The 18,636-nt window shown below is 45.3% G+C and overlaps 1 protein-coding gene across 1 annotated transcript; it reads left to right on the plus strand.

Annotated features, from left to right (window-relative positions):
* The first annotated feature begins 3,218 nt into the window (after window positions 1–3,218).
* Window positions 3,219–11,995, plus strand: CKAP4 (cytoskeleton associated protein 4). The gene is made up of 2 exons (XM_059472872.1): window positions 3,219–4,094; window positions 8,939–11,995. Exons 1-2 carry the CDS (start codon window positions 3,219–3,221, stop codon window positions 10,268–10,270), a joined length of 2,208 nt encoding a protein of 735 aa, XP_059328855.1. The 3' UTR covers window positions 10,271–11,995.
* The last annotated feature ends 6,641 nt before the right edge of the window (window positions 11,996–18,636 follow it).

The following is an 18,636-nucleotide window of genomic DNA, read 5'->3' on the forward strand; positions in this document are numbered from 1 at the left end:
CTCGCTCACGGCTGTGGTGTCCGGAGGCTTGCTGAGCGCCCACTGAGGAACGCAGCACGGGGCAGTGCAGCACTATCATTATAAATGCTTTGCTTATTGCTGTATTGACCTCGTGCACTGGCAGCCTCACGCACCCACTGGGCTAGCAGTACCTGCCAGGGTCATCACCTCTTCCTGTCACAGGAGCTACGTGCCACCACTGCCTCACCCACCAGGAAGCACGGAGGGCAAAACACCGGCAGTCATCTCTGAGGCAAGAGCTCACTAACACGCTAGCCTTGCCCATCATGAAGACAAGAGCTCCCCTTCCTGCAGGTAACCTTTAGCACACATGGTGAACTGCACAGAACAAACAGATGTTATATTCGGGTAGAATACATCCCACTGTAGGTCCCAGTAACCTCTGCTATAATATCTAGGGCTTGAAGCAGGGAACAGTGTTTGGCTACACAAGTGCCAAGTGCCCAGCTGGAGAGGGAGCGCTTGCGGGCAGCGATGCAGAGCACCTGTCAGCCTGGCCTTCAGAGACATTAAATGAGATTAAGTCAAACAGCCTAATCAGGTAGCTTCTATAAAGAAGACAATGTTTTAAATAACTGCATTTGCACTGCTTTGCCCCGCTTTGGGTGTGTTACACGGCAATGACCGTCTGAAAGAGGTTCAAAAGGCCTTTGTAAAAAACTGTGATAATGTACAGACAGGCTACTTTGTACAGAACTGTTATGACTTCCAAGGATGTAATTTATCCTTGGAAGGATAAAGGTCAGCAATAAGAGAAGGTTGGTGCAGGGGCACAGCTTGAGGACTGGCTGGCCATCAGTCAGTTGCTGGTGAGAACTTGTTTTCATTTGCTTCACTTGTCTTTCTTGGCTTTTGTTTACCCCTTTTTTATTTTCATTTTGATTACAATTTGATAAAATTTTCATTTTTTTCAATTATTAAACTTACTTTATCTCAACCCACAAGTTTTCTCACTTTTACCCTTCTGATTCTCCCTCTCATCCCACTGGGGACATGTGGGGTGAGAGAGAGTAACTGTGGTGCTTATTTCCTGGATGTTGAACCATACAAAGGTACACATTTGGAATTTTGACTAGTGTCTCAAGTCGACTTTAACTCTTGGCCTTTCACTACAGAAACACCGTTAATTGAAATTAAGGACTAGTTTGTGCTCACTCTTTGCAGCAAGTTGGCTCATAACCTTCCTTACTCTTACCAGTAAAACTGTCAAAGACAGTAAAGCCTATAATTAATGCTCTGCTTTATCCAGCAAACAGCAAGGCAGCTACTGAGTGGATAAGATGTGCAGCTGCATTTGGCCCCGTGGGTCAGAAATTTCCCAATATGTGGCTAACTCATGGTTAGTGTGGGAGGAGAGGGAAAGGGCAAGGCATGCTATAGTTTATGCCAGGGCTTATGACAACTAAATTAAGAACATAACTTAAAGTCACAAGACATTTTTCCCTAATTCTAATAACTGAGCCAGGCAGATTTGCTTTAGTGCTAACAGATGGATGTTAAAACTCTGGGTTGACTGAGATCGTCAGGCCCAGATATGAAAATCAAGACAGAAAGAATACAAGGCAGGTGTAAGCATGTTTTCTCAGTTTGTTCTTCTGTGGAGTTTTCCTATATTCCAAGGAGAAGTAAGTCTTGTGAGAGGCAAATAGGGTTGCTACTTCTCCCCACTGAAGTATTTGTCTTCAAATTCAAAGGCAAAGCAGAATTGACATTTCTGAGAGAAAATGTTACGTCAGTAGCTTCCCCAAACACACCAGTCTGCAGTGTCTAGCTACTTTACCAACTTGGCAAATTCCTAATGCATACTCCCCTCAGAACTAGTAATTGGTCTTTCTGTACAAAGGTAATAAGAGTTTGACCCACAGTGTCAAATACAACAAAAAGCTATTTGTGAAATGGTACTCTTGGTCAGAAATAGTTTGAATTGGTTCCATGGTGAGAAAAATCTTTAGGTAGTACATTGCTAACGCTTTCCTTGACACTGCCAAGCAAGAGAAGCAGAAATAGTGACAGTTACCTATGCTACCTTACTCCCTGAAACATTTACATCCCTTGATACTTAACATTGATGATCCTCTTGATTATTCTCTTTGGCGAAGTCCATATGGCTCAGTTCTTGTAGTAAACTCTGAACTAAACGGTTTCAGAGCTAAAATCCTGGGTCTTAGGGTACTGCTACAAATCCTAGCTTTTCTGGGCCTTTACTAAATGGAAACCTGATATCCCCTTCTCATAAAGTGTGAGAGAACTAAGGCTGTGGATAGATGTTCACGGTGGAAATTGCTGTTGTAGCTTTCCCAGGGTGCTTTGTTTGCTGCTGAAGATTTCTACTCTCATTGTATTGAGGAAGAGATTATTCAGAGGGTTCCTCACCTGCCACCTCTGATATATATTTAAGACAACCTCCTGACCCCATAGAAGCTCTCTGTTACTTGCAGTAACTTCTGTTGTGGTGCTCATAACTTGCAGTCACACCAACATCCTCTCAGGTCTGTGCATTTGACAGAATTGTGATAACAAAATGCCTGAGACAATTCACTAAAAATTTTCCTCTTATCACCCATTCTAGTAGTTACTAGAACATCATTATTGACTAAACAGTTCAGTTCATCGTAAGCCTTGGCAGAGGTGGAACTGTATTTGACAGATTGACATCAGGGGCTGTGATCGAGATGACTTTATGGTCCACTGTTTCTAACTAATACTCAACATAAAATTTATTTTTTATATATGTGTAAAGGAAGAATATATTGTAATCAAAGGAAAGACCAAGAAAAGAAAACTAGTTTCAAGACAAAATTTGATTTAATTTCTTGCTGTAATCAAATAGAGAAACAGATACATTCAGTGCCTCAAGCTCCAGCTGGAGCCCGTGGCACAGGGAAGGCCTGCTCAGCATTTCCTTAACTGTCCTGTGCTGAGACTCGCTCCGTGAGGAAGATGAAGGCAGCAGGCTCGTGTTGGCGTGGGGAGGCAAAGAAGCATGCTCGGAGCGGAAAAGCTCAGCGGGCAGACTCGGTGCTGAGCTCTCGGTCTGTCCATCTCGGACAACGCCGTCCGTGACCTGAGAGGGGCTTGTCTGGGGCCTGGAGCACTTCTGCCAGCCAGGGCAGCAGCTGTTGGGTCTCCCGGGACCAGCCCGATGTCAAGTCTAAGCTCTATAGGCACTAGAAACGGGTTGGGGAGAGGGGTTGCAGATGGAGAAAATAACTTTCTCTCCACACCTTTCTCTCAGTCATTCCGGAGCTTGCTGCGGGTATTCCAGCCAAAATCACAAGCAATTAAAGCAGCAGTTGCATAAGGCAGAATTCCGCTGCGTTCTACCAAAACTACGAGGGGGGCCAAAAACTGGCAGAAGGACCGGTCTGGGTTGGGGGACGCCCGGCGCGGGGGGCTACGGGGATGGAAAGCGCTCCGAGCGCTCCCTCCGCTCCACACCGGCTCGGGAGAGGGTCTGTCATCGCGAGGCTGGGCCGGCGCTTCCTCTCCGCCCCGCCCGTCGCTTCCCGGTCCCATTGCTCCCCTGGGGATGGGGCTGGGCCCTATACGCCACGTCTGCCTCCCGGCAGGGACGGAGCCCATCCCCGTGTGCGTGGCGGCTCCCCGGGGCGGGGCGGGGAGCCTGGCGCGGCCCGGGCCGGCGCCTCCGCCTTCCCTCCATCCTCCCTCCCTCTCTCCTTCGCCCACTCCCGCTCCTCCTGCTCTGCGTACGACGGCGGCGGCGTTCCGCTATGTCGGCCGCCAAGCACCGGGGCTCTAAGGGGGTCAGCCCGCCCGCCGCTAACGAGAAGAGCGTGCAGCTCGGCGCCGGCGAGGAGCCGCCAGCGAAGAAGCCGGCGGCGGCGGGGCACGGCCGGGGCGGCAGGGCCGGCGGCGGGGGCCGCTCTGGTGCCGGCCCCCGCCGCGGCTGGGTGATGCTGCTGGGTGCCGTGGTGGTGCTGGGCGCCGCGCTGCCCGCCGGCTGGTACGTGCTGCAACTGCAGGAGGAGGTCGGGCGGAGCGCCCGGGAGGTTGAGGCCTCCGGCCGGCAGCGGCAGGAGCTGGCCGCCACCCTGGACACCGTGGTGCAGAAGGTAGCAGGGCACCGGCACCGCCGGGGGCGGGTGGGCTGGGCACCGCCGGGCGCTCGGTGCTGCTCGGCGGGGCGGGAAGCAGCAGCCGCCCATGCAGGGGGACGGGCGCCGGGATTCGCCCCTTAAATAAGGAGCTGGGTAGCTGTCGGGTGGCCTGTCTTGCGGGAAAGCGAACGTATCCCGTTGCCTTCCCCTCCTCTTCCGTGCTCCCTCAAAGATGCTTTCATGGCATTAGAGAGGCAGATGGAGTCAGGGCCGCGGTATTCCCCGTGCCTGCAAACGTGGCCCTGGAGCAGCGAGAAATCCCTGCCAGGCAGCGTAGAGCTGGGCGGGACGGGACCCCGCGGCGGTGGCCCCAGTCCCCCGCTCGCCTTTCCAGGGCCTGTGCCTGAAGCCATTTTATGGAATGCAGCACACACGCTGCATTAGGTGTTGACAGCGGTGCGGACCCGCCGTTCCGAAAGAGCTTGCTGCCCGTAATTCTGTATCTCCGAGGCCTGCAAATCACTTAACCTAGCGGGGCGAACGAACTGCTCGTCGCTGCCTGTCGAGTAGGCAGATGTGCACGCCGAGGGACACTGGGTGGCAGCGCGGGCAGGACCCTGCCTCAGTGTCCCCACACTCTAGAAAACAAAACCCATGTGAGCTTCACCGAACAACAGAGGCTGTGCCAGAAACAGTGCTGCAGTACCCTGCCTCCCACGTTCCTGCTGCAGTCTCTGGTCAAGGGAGTGAGACTCGCAGTGGCAGTCCAGGACCAAAAGCTGTGAAGTTGCTGGCACAGAATGTGGCTCAAGTGAAGTGAAATAAATGCTTATTTCCCTATTTTTTTTCACTCAGGCCCTTATTAGCCTCCCAGCTATAGCTTCACAAATAGCACTGTCCACTTGGATACATCCTAGGGTGCCTATACCCTTTAAAAATGGCATCTGTGATTGCATATCATCAACATACAATTAAACTTGTTTCCCAGGGGTAGGTTTAGTGGTTGGAAGACAGTGTGTAAAGTTATGACTGACTCAGATCAAGGAAAAGGAAATTCTTGTCTCAGCTTGACTGCTTTCTGCATAGCAGAGCATTCAGATTCCCTATATTCCTTGCAAGCTTGGGCCTGGGCTGGCAAAGGGGGGACAGGCACTGGCAGAGATCTTCTGGCTGTTCAGTGCTTCCAGAAACACAGTGGCCTTCACATGTGGAGATTATATCATCAGTCTTGGAGTTTCCTGTCCCATACAACAAGAAGGAAAAGGAAAATTCATGTCAGCAGGAGAGAGGAGTTGTAAACCTCAGGGCTATAGGGCTGCGTCTGAAGCTAGTTTTAAATCTAGGGGGCTTGACTCACTGGTGACAGGACAATGATTTGAACTAGCAAAGGGTGTTGCTTTTTACTGGTTTTTAAGCCATTTTTGTAGACTGTAAGAAGGAAGAAACTGAAATGGAAAGATGTAAAACTATAATATATGAGTGTAGAATGTAGATGTACATGCAGTGTGTAAGCCCCTCTAATCAAAGGAATATGGACAATTTGCAGTTTCCCATCTCCATGTCATTGCAGAAAAGCATAAGTACGTGTCACATATTCTAGGAGATGAGCATATAACAGAAGTTTATAAATAGTTGGTTTCAAAGACAACTGAAACTTACTTGCCTTTGTATAGCAGATGGCTGTTGAAGGTGGTAGAAAGAGATCACAGGGTTTCGATGTAACCCATGGAAGCTTTGGTTGCTGTGGTTTGGTGACACGGGAATTTGCTGTATTTCACTGCTTCACAAAGGTGTAGGATCCTGTGTTGTATTTGCAGAGTGCCAAAGCTGTGTAGCTTTGCCCTTCATCTGACTGCAGGAGTAAGCATTATATAAACTCATCTGCATTGAGGATTTATTGCCAGCCGGGGGTATCTCTACAAACAGGATGGGACTGCTGTGGAACGTGCCTTGAGCTGTTTTATTTTTCAGCATCAGTCTCATTACATGGTTATGACAATGGGAAGATGCCATCAGCTCGCATCCCAGGCAGCAGACCAAGAACTTAATGTTACAACTTACTTTATAAGTTTTTTGACCAATCACACAAAGCAAAAGCATATTGACAGTAGTTCTATCCAATCACTATAAGCACACGTACCTTTGGTTAAAACAATGCCTGCTTATTTCGAATACAATACCTACTTTTAAGCCTTAAAACACAATGCACGGAGCTCCATTATTAAGCTTCAAACTTCTAATATCTTGCTAGATAAACTTTTCTATAGGTTAGAGAGTTATTCTACACAAGCGTTCATACACAGGAGTAAGCATTATATAAAGTCATCTGCATCGAGGAGAAAGGAAATGATGAGAACGTTTAGTCTTTAACATAGTACCATTCTCAGAGAGGCCAAGGTCATTTGGTGTTTAAACACAGGCTCGAATGATCAGTTAGAGAAAACAGTAGTCATTGGCTGAAGATACATTTTTATGTACTATTTATGATGTTAAATCTTTCAAAGGTTATGGCTTCAAATCTTAACAGCCATGTACGCCAAAAAACCAAACTCACATGAAGGTTCACACACAGACCAACTGCTTTGAAGCTGTGAGTTTCTACCCCTCTTGTGCAAGGGTATTGTTTTGAGCCCTGGTGGCTCTCGGTTAGGACCAGTCTGATTAGAAGCTGATATATTTTGAAGACCCCAGTCCATGTTATTATACCAGAGCTCTCTGTTCTTCAAGTGGCTGGCCCAGATGGTGAATAGCTTCAACTTACACCATGAACATTGCCTGAATGCAGTGGAGGAGCAGCTATAAAGTACTTCACTGTGTGAGGTGGGTTCCATCTTTGTAAGTCATAGAATGGCAGAGACCCAGCCCTCTGGAGAGTTCTGGCTATTTCTGATTTCTTAGACTAAAAAGACAGTTACTTGCAAATATGAATTTGGTGATTTGGTTTAAATGTGTCACTGTAATAGGAGAGGGAGGAGAACTTTCCTGTGTTATCCTGTTAGATTTCTGACCTCCATTTATAGTGATACAGAAAAAGCTCTCTGCTCTCTATGGAAATAATCAGAATGAATGACAGCTAAGACGAATGAAAATGAGGTTGGTAAGTCAGTCAAATGACTGGTGCTCAGCTGCAGTGTGTATGGCAGTATTACTTTTTCCACCCCTTCTCCTTAGCTCATTTCTAATTTTCTATGGAAGCACTAGAGAATACAGGTGTATTCCCCTACAGGGATTGTAGGGGCATTAGAAACCGTTTTACTGAAGAGGGAGAAAAGAAGTCATCTTAGTGGGTATTGTTCAAACAGTAGTGATCTGTCAAAGCAAAGGCAAGTCTCATGGCCAAACTCTACAATCAATGCACAGTATAGACTTTCATGAAAACTAAGGAGGATTTGGCCAGGGATCTGCAAAAATACATAGAAATAACTTAATTTCTAATGAAGATGTCTGTTAGGTCTTTAGAAAATAACAAAATAACAAAATAACATCTAGGTTCTGAGTCAGGGAACTGCTGGAGCCTGCTTCACTTGAAAAGAAAAAAAAAAGGCAGCTCTGTGTTTTTCTTTCTAAAACCATATAAAATATACTTCTTTTTTATTTATAGAATAAAACCACCCCTCCAGCTGTGTATCTAATCAGTAAACATGGCAGCCCATGTGGCATGGCTGATTAATATACCCCTCAGACACAGGGAGTAGTGTAAGGCAGGGCAACGTGCATTACTCAGCACTTGCCATCCTGCCAAAGCCTTGAGGTATTTTCTGTGTGATGGATTCTTCTTGCAGACAGTAGGAGTTCTTACATTGCTTTACTAAGTTTAAGAAAGTACAGCCCCCACATGCACAAAAAGATTTCTCTGCAGTCTTAAGACCGATGCTCTGCTTGGCCTCAAAATTAAATAACATGTGCTTCCCTGGCCTGGATCTTACCTTTAAATGTGAGAGTAAACAAATGTGGCGGCCACTTGCCCCTTGACCTTTTCCCTCTGGCTGCTACTAAAACCAGCTGTAAAGGTAATTTTTGTAATTGGGAAGTTTAATAGTGTGCCTGATGTAGTTGTAGGAACTTTCTGTTAACCTGAGCTAGATGCAAGGCAGGCTCTTGGCAGCTGCTCTGCTTTTGTTCTTTGTGTGTACATACATGAGCCCTGCTCACTGCATGCTGTTGTGTGGGTGTATGCAGGAGTGGGAAAAACAAGCTGCTAACTATTTAGAACATTAAAGACTTCCTAATTTTTTTTCTAATCTTAAAAAATGGTCAACAAAAAATCTCTTGTGTTTCCATCGGTGTCTAAGAGCAGTGAAATGTCATTACTTCTTCCATTCCTTGGCCCATCCCAGCTCCCCTCTCCCTCTAATTTTTCCTTGTCTACTGCAAAACTTCTTTTTCATGATCAGGAATTGTTCTTTGGTATTCATACCTGATAAAATATAATTCCAGCTTTTCTGTATTGAGAAGTTGTTGCCAGTTATTCTTTTGGTTCGAGTCCCTCCCCCCCCCCCCCCTTCTTTTTCTAAAGACTTGTGGTCTTTAGAACCAGGAATCCTATATGGGAGGGATGGTTCAGGGGTCTGCATGGAGACTCTGGAGACCTGGGTTCCTTTTTCACTGCCACATATTTCCTGGGTCATGCATGGCAGGTCATTGAGGCCAAGGACCCTAAACAGATGGTGTATGTACAACAGAGCTGTAAGGCTGAAGATGCTGTTTGGTGCCTCCCATATCTGTATGCCACGAGGTGACATGAGGTATGGGGCATGAAGGATTGCAATGCAATCATTTTGTCTAGTAACAAGGACTATAAGGATTTTGGACAAAAAGGGTGAAATTACTGGTATTAACCATGTGTATTTCTGGCCTAGGTACGTTCTCTTCAAACTACATTTGGAGAATTTGAATCCATGATGAAAATTGTTCAGCAGAAGCAGGAGGTGAGCGAGAAGTCTGTTAAACAAGGGGAGAGTGAAATAAACCGGATCAGTGAAGTGCTTGAGAAGCTGCAGAATGAAATTTTGAAAGACTTGTCTGATGGCATTCACATGGTGAAAGATGCAAGGGAACGAGACTTCACATCTCTGGAAAACACAGTGGAAGAGAGACTAACAGAGCTGACCAAGTCTATAAATGATAACATTGCTGTATTCACTGAAGTCCAGCAACGGAGCCAAGATGAAATCAACAATATGAAAGCAAAGGTTGGTTCACTAGAACAGGCAGATGTGTATAAACATGAAATTAAGGTGCTAAAAGATGCTTTTGATGAGATGCAAGCATCCATGAAAATAAAAGAAAAGGACATAGAGACCTTGAAGAGTACAATAGACTCCATGGAGTCTGATGTGTACACTGAAGTGAAAGAGTTAGTCAACCTCAAACAGCAACATGAGAAGTTCAAAGAGGCTGCGGACACTGAACACCTTTCATTAAAAGCTTTACAAGAGAAAGTTCTGAGAGCTGAGGATTCTATTAGGCAGCTCCCTAGTGACATTAAAAGACTTGATGAAGATTTACTACAAGTTAAAGCCAACCTCAACAAATGGGAAGATAATGAACTCTTCAGAAAAGCATTAGAAACTTTTGGGAAGAACAGTGAAGGACTGGAGTCTCGATTGAGGCACATAGAAGACAGCCTAGAGTCTCTAGCATCTGTTGCTGCTCAAAACAGTGAAAAGTTGGAATCTTTCCTTTCTAAGGAGGCAGAGTATGAGAATAAGCTCAGTGCCCTAGAACAAAGCATTACCACTCTTCAGGGACTCTCAAATACAGATGTAACTTCAGTCACAGATGTTCTGAAAAATCTTGGTGAGGCACAGACTTCACTGTACAACGACATGGAAGACTTAAAGAGAAGCATCAGTGACTTGCCATCCTCTGGTGCTCTCCAGGATGTCCAGAAGCAAATTAGTACTTTGTTGGATCAAGGAAATCTTCAGGCAGATCAAACACATTCTCAAGGTTACCTTGAAAAGTTTTCTTCTATGGAAGGCTCTGTAGATGAACTGAGATCTTCTGTTAGCCAGGTCGATTCTGATTTGAAAATGCTAAGAACTGCAGTGGATAGTTTAGTCGCCTATTCAGTGAAAATTGAAAAGAATGAGAACAGCTTGGAGTCTGTGAAGAGCTCAGTAGATGACCTGAGGAATGATCTGGAAAGGTTGTTTGTGAAAGTAGAAAAAATACATGAAAATATTTAGGCAGTGGTGCTCCTTGGGCAAATAATGGGTTGAGGAGAATAGCTTTTGTATGCCCTGTTTTTTACTCTTTTAAAAATAAATTTGATACCTCCAAAGAGAATAAGAATACTTTAATAATAGAGACAGTTATGCTTATTTCCTTCATTTCTTTTCCGTGTAGTGTTTTTGGAGTTTTTTATTGTTTTTTTTTTCCCCCTAAATTTTGTTTTAAGAAAATACAAGTTTAGTTGGGGGTTGAGTTTCTTAAGGGCTCATCTTCTCTATGAAGTTGTACCACTGTTAAGTGCAGTGGTGTAACTACAGCCTCGTTAGCATGGGCACATATTTAATGGCATGAAGGTATTTCACACTGACACTAGATATCCCACACAGAAGGGCTACGGCTGTTCTGGTACCCAAAACATACTGCTGCACTCGCAGAGGATTTTACTGGGATGTTTTGGTTCAAGAAACAAAGATACACGCTATCTTAAACTGTTCACTGTGGTGAACTGAAGAGTGGAGCAGGTGTGCAGCATCTCATCTGTTTCTGCAGTTTGGGACTCAGACATGTGGTCAGGTCACCAAGGGTCAGCTGAGCTGTAGTGTATTTCTGTGAGACCTTAGTCTGCACCAAGGAACTAACAAGGTCTGAGATCAGTGGCACTGCCTGGGGCTAAGGCCTAGGAGATTCATTCTTTATGATCACAGGCTTAATTGCCAGCATCTTCAGCTGTTGGTGCAGAAGATCAGTACTTAAGTGCAGAAGATCCCATCTGAAGGATGGGATTAATTTCAAGAGGGTACAGTAATATTTTTGTCATGTTTTTAGGCTGTTTAAATGATTAGGGTGTCTTCCTCGGAAAGATCTATTTTGGTCTTTGATAAGGGATTTTTCTATAAAAATCATCACAAATTTGAGGGAAGAGGAGAACCAAAATTGCACCTGTTGTGTTCCATATATAACAAGCATGCTAACAACAGCAGTAATACACTCCAAAACACACAAGAGGGAAAATCACCATGAAATCAGCAGAATTGCTTCTATGGAATATACATTTCCAGGTTTTCACACAGCTGACTGTGACCTGAACTCTTGTTATGTATTCAGGACTTGGTGCCTGATTCTTGTTACTATTTTTGTCACCAGGTGTCTGGCTGAGGCATTGGTAGCAAAGGATCCTTGTAAGAGACCTGGTCTAGGAGAGTGAGGAAAAAGTGTCATAATTCTATAGATGATCTTTTAAAACCCATTTTCTTGTGGAGCTTCTTTGGTTTTCTCTCTTTTTGGAAAGGATTTCTAATATCCCTCCTTTTCAAGTTTCCTTTTGAACTTTATCCAAATAATTGGTAAAGAAGTCTGCCATGTAGTTACCTTGGAAATAGGCCATGGGCATCATGTTCAACTCAGCTTGGATCAGACAGATCCTTGACTGTGTTAGATGAAAAATTCCTTGAAATAGCATCTCCCAGAAGTGGGAACAGCACAGGAGAAAAGGAGTTCTCCTAGGTAAATAGGATACTGAACCATATCCAGTGTTGTTCCCACTGTAAACAGGAAAGAATTGCTGTCAGAGAAAGAGGGAGCCACGGCATTAAGGTAACTGTTGTCACTGTTGGAAGTGCACTGTTCTTTGTTGACTTCTCAAGTTCTTGAACAATGTTGTTTAGGTTACTGTGAAATGAACTGTATGGCTTATTTTCAGTATTTTTAATACATAATAAACATTTGGAATATTCTTTGCACCTTTTTTTTGATTGCTGCTTGCTTATTGTTGTGTTTCCCAGGGTGCTTCCAGTGTGATAGAAGGAAGGGCTTGGGGAAGCACCAGATGTGCTGCATCCCTGTACCTGTTCTCAGCTCCCACAGGGAAATGTTGAGGCACTTTTGCTTGCTGTGGTTAAAAGCCAGCTCTTGGAAGTAGGGTTTGAGTCACATCAAGGTGTTGCTGCTGACAAGCAGACTCAGGAGCCCAAGAAGGTGATCATAAAGTGTGAAATACCCCATCTGTGCCTTGAATGAGTTCTGTGCCAGACACTGCCAGCAAGGCCTCTCTAAGACTTCCTTAATGCCCAAAGCTTGTAGGACAGAAATAATGTTCAGAAAGAACCTGTGGGATACTTCCACAGTGGCTGCTCCTTTTGCTTAGCTCGGAATGCTGGATTGTAAGGCTCATCAACTGATACCATTCTCATGATGGATGTCTGCCTTTCAAAATTTTGGGAAAGGGTAATTTCAGGAGTCTAGGCATCATGATATCCCAGCAATTCTTGAGGCCAAAGTCACCGAAATAGGTAATAAGTCTTTAATTAAACTACGTGTGCTTGACAAAGCAGGTGAGCACCCAAGCCCTTCTGTGTGAAGATATTTGAGATAACCCCAAGTTGGCAGCAAGCTGGCTGACAGCATGCAGTGACTGTACAGTAGCTGCATGATGTTGGAACTTAAGCTGCTAAAGCCAGCAGTGCAGCTGGGCTGTATTTGATCTCAAAGATTAAAGAAAGAATTACTAATTACACTTCTAGTACTGAATTTTTATGGCAAGCTATTGAAATTATCTCACTAAATGAAAATAATAATTCTCTGAAAATAATAAAATGAAGGCAGGCACAGAGACAAGGATCCCTTGGCAGATTGGTGGCTCAACTTTTACGTCTGGTTTGACATTTTCATCCAATATAAACATTTCCTAATTTCCTTATAAATGCTTATAGACCACATACAGACCTAATTCTGCTTTTTACTGTCATTCTTCAACTTTGTGATAAAGCAGTAAAGAAGGTCTTAAGCAAGACAGACTGTGTTGTCAGTGTTCCTTATGCTACTGGGAGTTCATCAGTAAAATGCTGTTATAGTAACAAATTTCAATTTGTCTTACCTGATTGATGGCGTATTGATCGAGCCTGTTTATTAACACTTGCCTTCATTTTTGGCTCTCATAAATGGAGAAACCATTACACTGAGGCATTGTGGACTTGATCACTCTTGCAAGGGCTTGCCCAAATAGCTACGCTGGCAAATGTGATGGAGCTAAATCTGCAGGGACTTCTTCCAGTGGGAATTCAACAACTGCCTTGAGCTAAATTACTGAGAAGGTCATCTGGTGGTCTAAATACGTGCATTGGAAGTTTCATTAAAGCATGGATTAGTGATTTGGTGACATAGCTTAACTGGTACAGTAAACAAAGCTGCAGAGAGGTGAAATAACTTCGGGGAAAAAAAGTCTGTCTGAGATGTACAAACACCCCAGCAGCCAAAAAACATCCAGCGTGGGCTTTCTGCTTGGCTGGGCACTGCCAAGGGTGCTCTGTGTCCAGTTTGGAGCACTGCAGGACGGGAGTGGCTGGGCTGGAGCGACTCCCCTAGAGTACAATGGCGATGACGGGAGGCGAGATGTTGCAGGAGAAGAGCAGGAACAGACGGGGCTGTTTAGCCATTGGCAAGCGGTGGGGAAGGCAGGATGGCAGGGGAAGGAAGAAGGGAAGAACGAGCCCTCCCGCTCCCCGAGGCTGAGGGCGCGGAGCTGGGCCGTGGCGCCGGGCGCCCCCTGGTGGTGGCGGCGCGGCAGCGGCGCGGGCCGGGCTCTGCGCCAGCCCGTCCGTCCGTGCCGCTGGAATTCCCTCCCTGGACCGGAGTCGGGAACGTGTCCGGCCTGGCGCATCCAGCTGGCAAAGGACAGGCTCCAGGTGCCCCCCGCCTCCTCTCCCCAGGTCCCGCCGCGACACCGGCCCGTGTGCCCTGTTTAATGCTCTCCTGCGCTACCACCGCCTCACAAAATCCTTCATCCACCGCGGGGCTCATTTTAAAAGCAACTGCCACTTATTCTGTCCAGTTTTGCCATTTTGCTAATACCTGGTCCCTGGCGCATTTGTCGTCATCACCTGCTTGGGTTATAGATGTTTAGGGAGAGGGAAGCTGTGGCTCCTTTGGGTTTAATATCAGCTCTCTGTGATACTTAGCAGTGTGAGATGCTACACTGTTGGTCCTCTGAGTATTCACTGGTACATTACTGCTACCCTGGCCTTCCTGGGTATGCATTTTAGTCATTGTCATCTTCCACCAGCCAAGAGCAGATATTCACCAATGTCAGACATGCTAGTTCAGAATATTTACACTCAGGACTTTCTGAACACCTATTTGTAAATCTTGGCATGAGGTCAAACAGCAAAAAAAAAAAATTATTCCCTTGCCAAGAACCCACTTAGTCTAGGGATGCTCAAAGGGCAATTCTTCTTTGGACACCAAAACAAAAAGTGTATTTTGTCCTTGCTCTCATAGGAAAACCTCTCCAGAATCCCTCATATAAAATCCATTGCAAGCTCCCAATATAATGTAATTTCTCCAGAGACATTCTTCTATGCTTGTTCATACCCTCACAAAGTGAAAGAACTTGGAAATCTCTTTATGTGAGCAGAGCTCGATAATTCCTGCATTTATAATGCAAGTACTAAACCCCGGAGGTATTCAGAGTTAATACAGCATCATAGTTGTAGCTTGCTAGATCTCAGACAAAGAGAGATCCCTGAACTCTGCTTTTTTTTTTTTTTTTTTTTTTTGCTTATGGAGCAGGTGTTTCCTTGGCTGCCACAGATTGGCAAGTAGTACATCTCAAAATATTTTCCAAGATGATGCTACTAGATGCTGTGCTTAGCATCATGGGGACAAGTCTTTTCTCAAGTGATTCCTATTTCACTGTGAGAGGAAAAAAGCCAAAGAAGCAATTTCTTATTTTACTGCATATCCTGTTTGGAAAAAAAAAAGGTTTTGAGGAAAAACTAATTACACAATTAACTCCCATGTCTCACCCTGGTGTTCATCTGCTATTCTAGAGGAAGAAGCTAGTTCAAATAAGGGCGGCTTTGTTCCACTCAGAAAGACTTTGCTTTGGCACTCTTTAGATGTAAATATGTCAAATTCCAGTGGATAATCCTTTCCTGTCAATACTGCTTAGGTTGGGGTTGGGACGGAATCCTAGAGTTATGAGTAAGGATGGAAAACATAACAAGTGGAGAAAAAATCAGAATACCTTGAAACTTTTGAATTTTTTTTTACTGCTCTGACTTTCAAAATTCTGACATTTGTTTCTTTTTCTCTCGTTTCTCCCTTTTCACCAAACTTCTCACAACTGTATATACATAGGGGGATACGGAATATTATGCTTAGCTTTTAATTGATTTACAGTAAAAATCTGAAGTCACAAGCAAAATCATGCCTTACGATGAGAGCCACTGAAGAGCTACTTGTTTAGAGAGAGGACTGCAAGAGATGTGATCTCAACATAGGAATTTATAACCTTGTCCATGGCAAGTAAAACAAAAACTTTGCAGTTCCCAGAGTGTGTTTGAATAGTTCACACTTTGCTGTCACTCAGGCCAAAAAAACCTTGCTGACAAGTAGTTCCCTGCCCTGGAAACTCAAAATGCTTTTGCAAGAAGTGAGATCCAACCTGCAAGGTGGTGTTGCTGTGAGCCAGAGACCTGGGAAGGGCAGCAGACTACCTCTAGTCTGCTCAGCTTGGGAAGCTTTTCTTGGACAACTTCTGCTGAGTATGCAAAGTCTGTAAATTGAAACAGTATGGTCAAAAGAAAATTTCCACCCAGATGGAAAACTTACACAGAGTGACAAGGGTCCTAATCCAGATCTCACTCAAGTCAGTAGCTACATTCCCCTTTGCCTTCCTGGTACAAAATTTAGCCCAAAGTACTTCACACATAGCCACAGAGAAAATGTGTAATATACCTAATAATGGTTTCCAACACCTCAAGTTCAAATAATCCTCTCCTTTCCTATGAGTGCATCAGAGTTGCTTACCAGAATACCTAACAGCTAACAAATCTTCCCATCCTGAGTGAGGCTCACCTTTTTCAAGATCCCTTCTCAGGGTCTGGACACAGCAGCATAAGAACATTATCAGGGAAGGTAGTACTGGCTTATGTGGTTTATGGATTAAACAAATATGGTCTGTGGTGTTGGGGAGGCAGGCTGGGCCTCGGGGCATATTTATTAGCTATTTCTGTTCAAAACATTAATAATGTAGATAGCCCAGTGCTCACCATTAGGCTCTTCAGTGAGGGACAGCCTTCTCCATGCTGTTGTTTCCAGCTGCCTAGAATTTTAGACAGAGCAGCTACCTGGTACATATTCAGCTGATGCCTTCAGAGATGCCATCACAGCCCTCAGAGCTAGAAACAAAAGGGACTTTGATTGATCTGAATGTGTGCCCTGAGTGAATGAAGCTGTTGTTATTCCTACAGCGTGCATATAACACCAGTGCCCAGAGGTTCAAACAGGTGCTGGATGAGGAGATTTATTTAGGCACCTGTGCACTGGAATGCTCTGAGCACCAAACCACTCTCCCAATGGTATATATTTTAGGATTAAATGTGGGCTTCAAGTACCCCATTCTGATAATTTTTGCCTCATCCCCATATCAGATTTCTAACATCATACATTCATATCTGAAGATGGTATTGGTCTTAGCACATACATTGAGGATTCCACATTCTCAAGGTGGTTTCTTGGTTCTAATGTGTTAAGCATTTAAAAATCAGATATACACGAAAAAGAACAGCCTTTCCATTCAGAAAGGAGATATTTGTATTGCTAATAATAGCCCTACTAAGCTTTTGTGACCTTGAGATTGATAGAAGGATAATTAAGGTTTGCCAGAGTCTGAATCCTTACATATAATTAACTGAGGTGATAATGACCTCTTAAAGCCATGCAAAATACCTCTGTAGTTGAATGCATTCAGTGATCAAAGTGCATTACAGCATCCTAAAAGAATGTCACGGCGTCTCAGTGACTGCAGTTTGGAGACACTGCTGGAAAAAGCCCTGTACCCCCTAAGTCACTGTGGTTTTAAAGCCACAGCAGCTGTAGAGAAAGCAGGGTGACTCCTCCTGGCCTCCTTTGGGTTCAGAAAAATGTCTTTTGATTAAGTCAGGCTGGGAGATGAAATAAACAGGGCCAGGAGACTTCTTCTCCTTTTTAATGCCTTTATTAAAAGCAATCATTAAAAGCAATCAGCTCAGGATTGGGCGGCTCGACGGGTCTGCAGCGTCGGTCGTCTCTCCCAAGGCGACTCAGAGGAGGAGGATATGCACAGCTCTGTCCACCAGGGCAGGGCTGGGGGAATCCAGTCCTCGTGGGAGCCTTTAGGGCGTGATGTCCCCGTCAGACGGTAGTTGATGTTATGAACAAAAATTCGGTTAATATTTTTTTTGTGAGAAAAGGTTACAAAAAGGCAGCCAGATCACTGTCGCTGCCGAAGTTCTGCGTGTTTTGTTATTGTAATCACGGGTCGTTGTCGTTGATGATTGTTTTTGTATTAGTAAAAGCCCTGGCTGGGGCGAGTTAATGGCCCTTCTCCTGAGACTGTAACGGGTGGGGACCTTCCCGAGGCTAAGTTGTACCTTTCTCATAGTGAAGACACCTGAGAAGGTGTGGGGGGGGGTTATGCAAAGTGACTCCAAGACCACAATGCAGCATGGGTCCCCCACTGCACGGAGAAAACCCCAAAAACAACGAGCCAAATAAGAGTTGAGAGACTGGAGTGATGTCTGGATGTGAGGAGCAGGGCGCTGGGCCTGCAGAGATGCGGGAAACCTTCGTCGTTCCTCACCCTGTTCTCGAGATCCCCCGGGCCAGGACTGGGAGGTCTGGAGACCCGGACCGAGCTAACACCTGACGGGGACATCCCTAAAGGCTCCCACGAGGACCGAATTCCCCTAGCTCTGCCCCTGGTGGACAGAGCTACGCATATCCTCCTCCTCCGTGTCGCCCTGGGAGACGACGGGACGCTGCCGAGCCGCCCAATCCTGAGCTGATCACTTTTAATAAAGGCATTAAAAAGGAGAAGAAGTTTCCTGGCCCTTGTTTATTTCAGCTGGGTCCGCCTCTCCCTCCCCTCCCAGACCTGGCCCTGGGGATCTCTAGGACAGGGTGAGGAACGATGAAGGTTTCCAGCATCTCTTGCAGGCCCAGCACTCCGCTCCTCACATCCAGACCACTCCAGTCTCTCAACTCTTATTTGGCTCGTTGTTTTTGGGGTTTCTCCGTGAGTTTGGAGTCGGGGGTCCCACAAAGCATTCTGGTCTTGGGAGTCACTTTGCATAACGCCTCCCCTCCAGGTCTCTTCTCACTGTTCGGGGAGGTCCCCACCCGTTACAGTCTCAGGAGAAGGGCCATTAACTCACCCCAGCCAGGGCTTTTACCAATACAAAAACAACCATTAACGACAACGACCTGTAATTACCATAACACAGGCAGCAGCCCAGCAGTAGTGGTAACTTTTTCTCACACAAAAAAAATATTAACCGAATTTTTGTTCATAACAGGAGACATTGTAGACCTTTCAGAGTATATTACCACACAAGCACATTGG

The sequence above is a fragment of the Ammospiza nelsoni genome, chromosome 5 (genome assembly GCF_027579445.1).
Source record: "Ammospiza nelsoni isolate bAmmNel1 chromosome 5, bAmmNel1.pri, whole genome shotgun sequence".
Taxonomy (NCBI): domain Eukaryota; kingdom Metazoa; phylum Chordata; class Aves; order Passeriformes; family Passerellidae; genus Ammospiza; species Ammospiza nelsoni.

What these genes read in the sequence shown, in the direction of transcription:
- CKAP4 (XM_059472872.1), top strand. Translation starts at nt 3,219, where the DNA reads ATGGAGAAAATAACTTTCTCTCCACACCTTTCTCTCAGTCATTCCGGA. An exon ending in TGGACACCGTGGTGCAGAAG is followed by an intron (nt 4,095 to 8,938) that starts GTAGCAGGGCAC and finishes TTTCTGGCCTAG; the next exon opens with GTACGTTCTCTTCAAACTAC.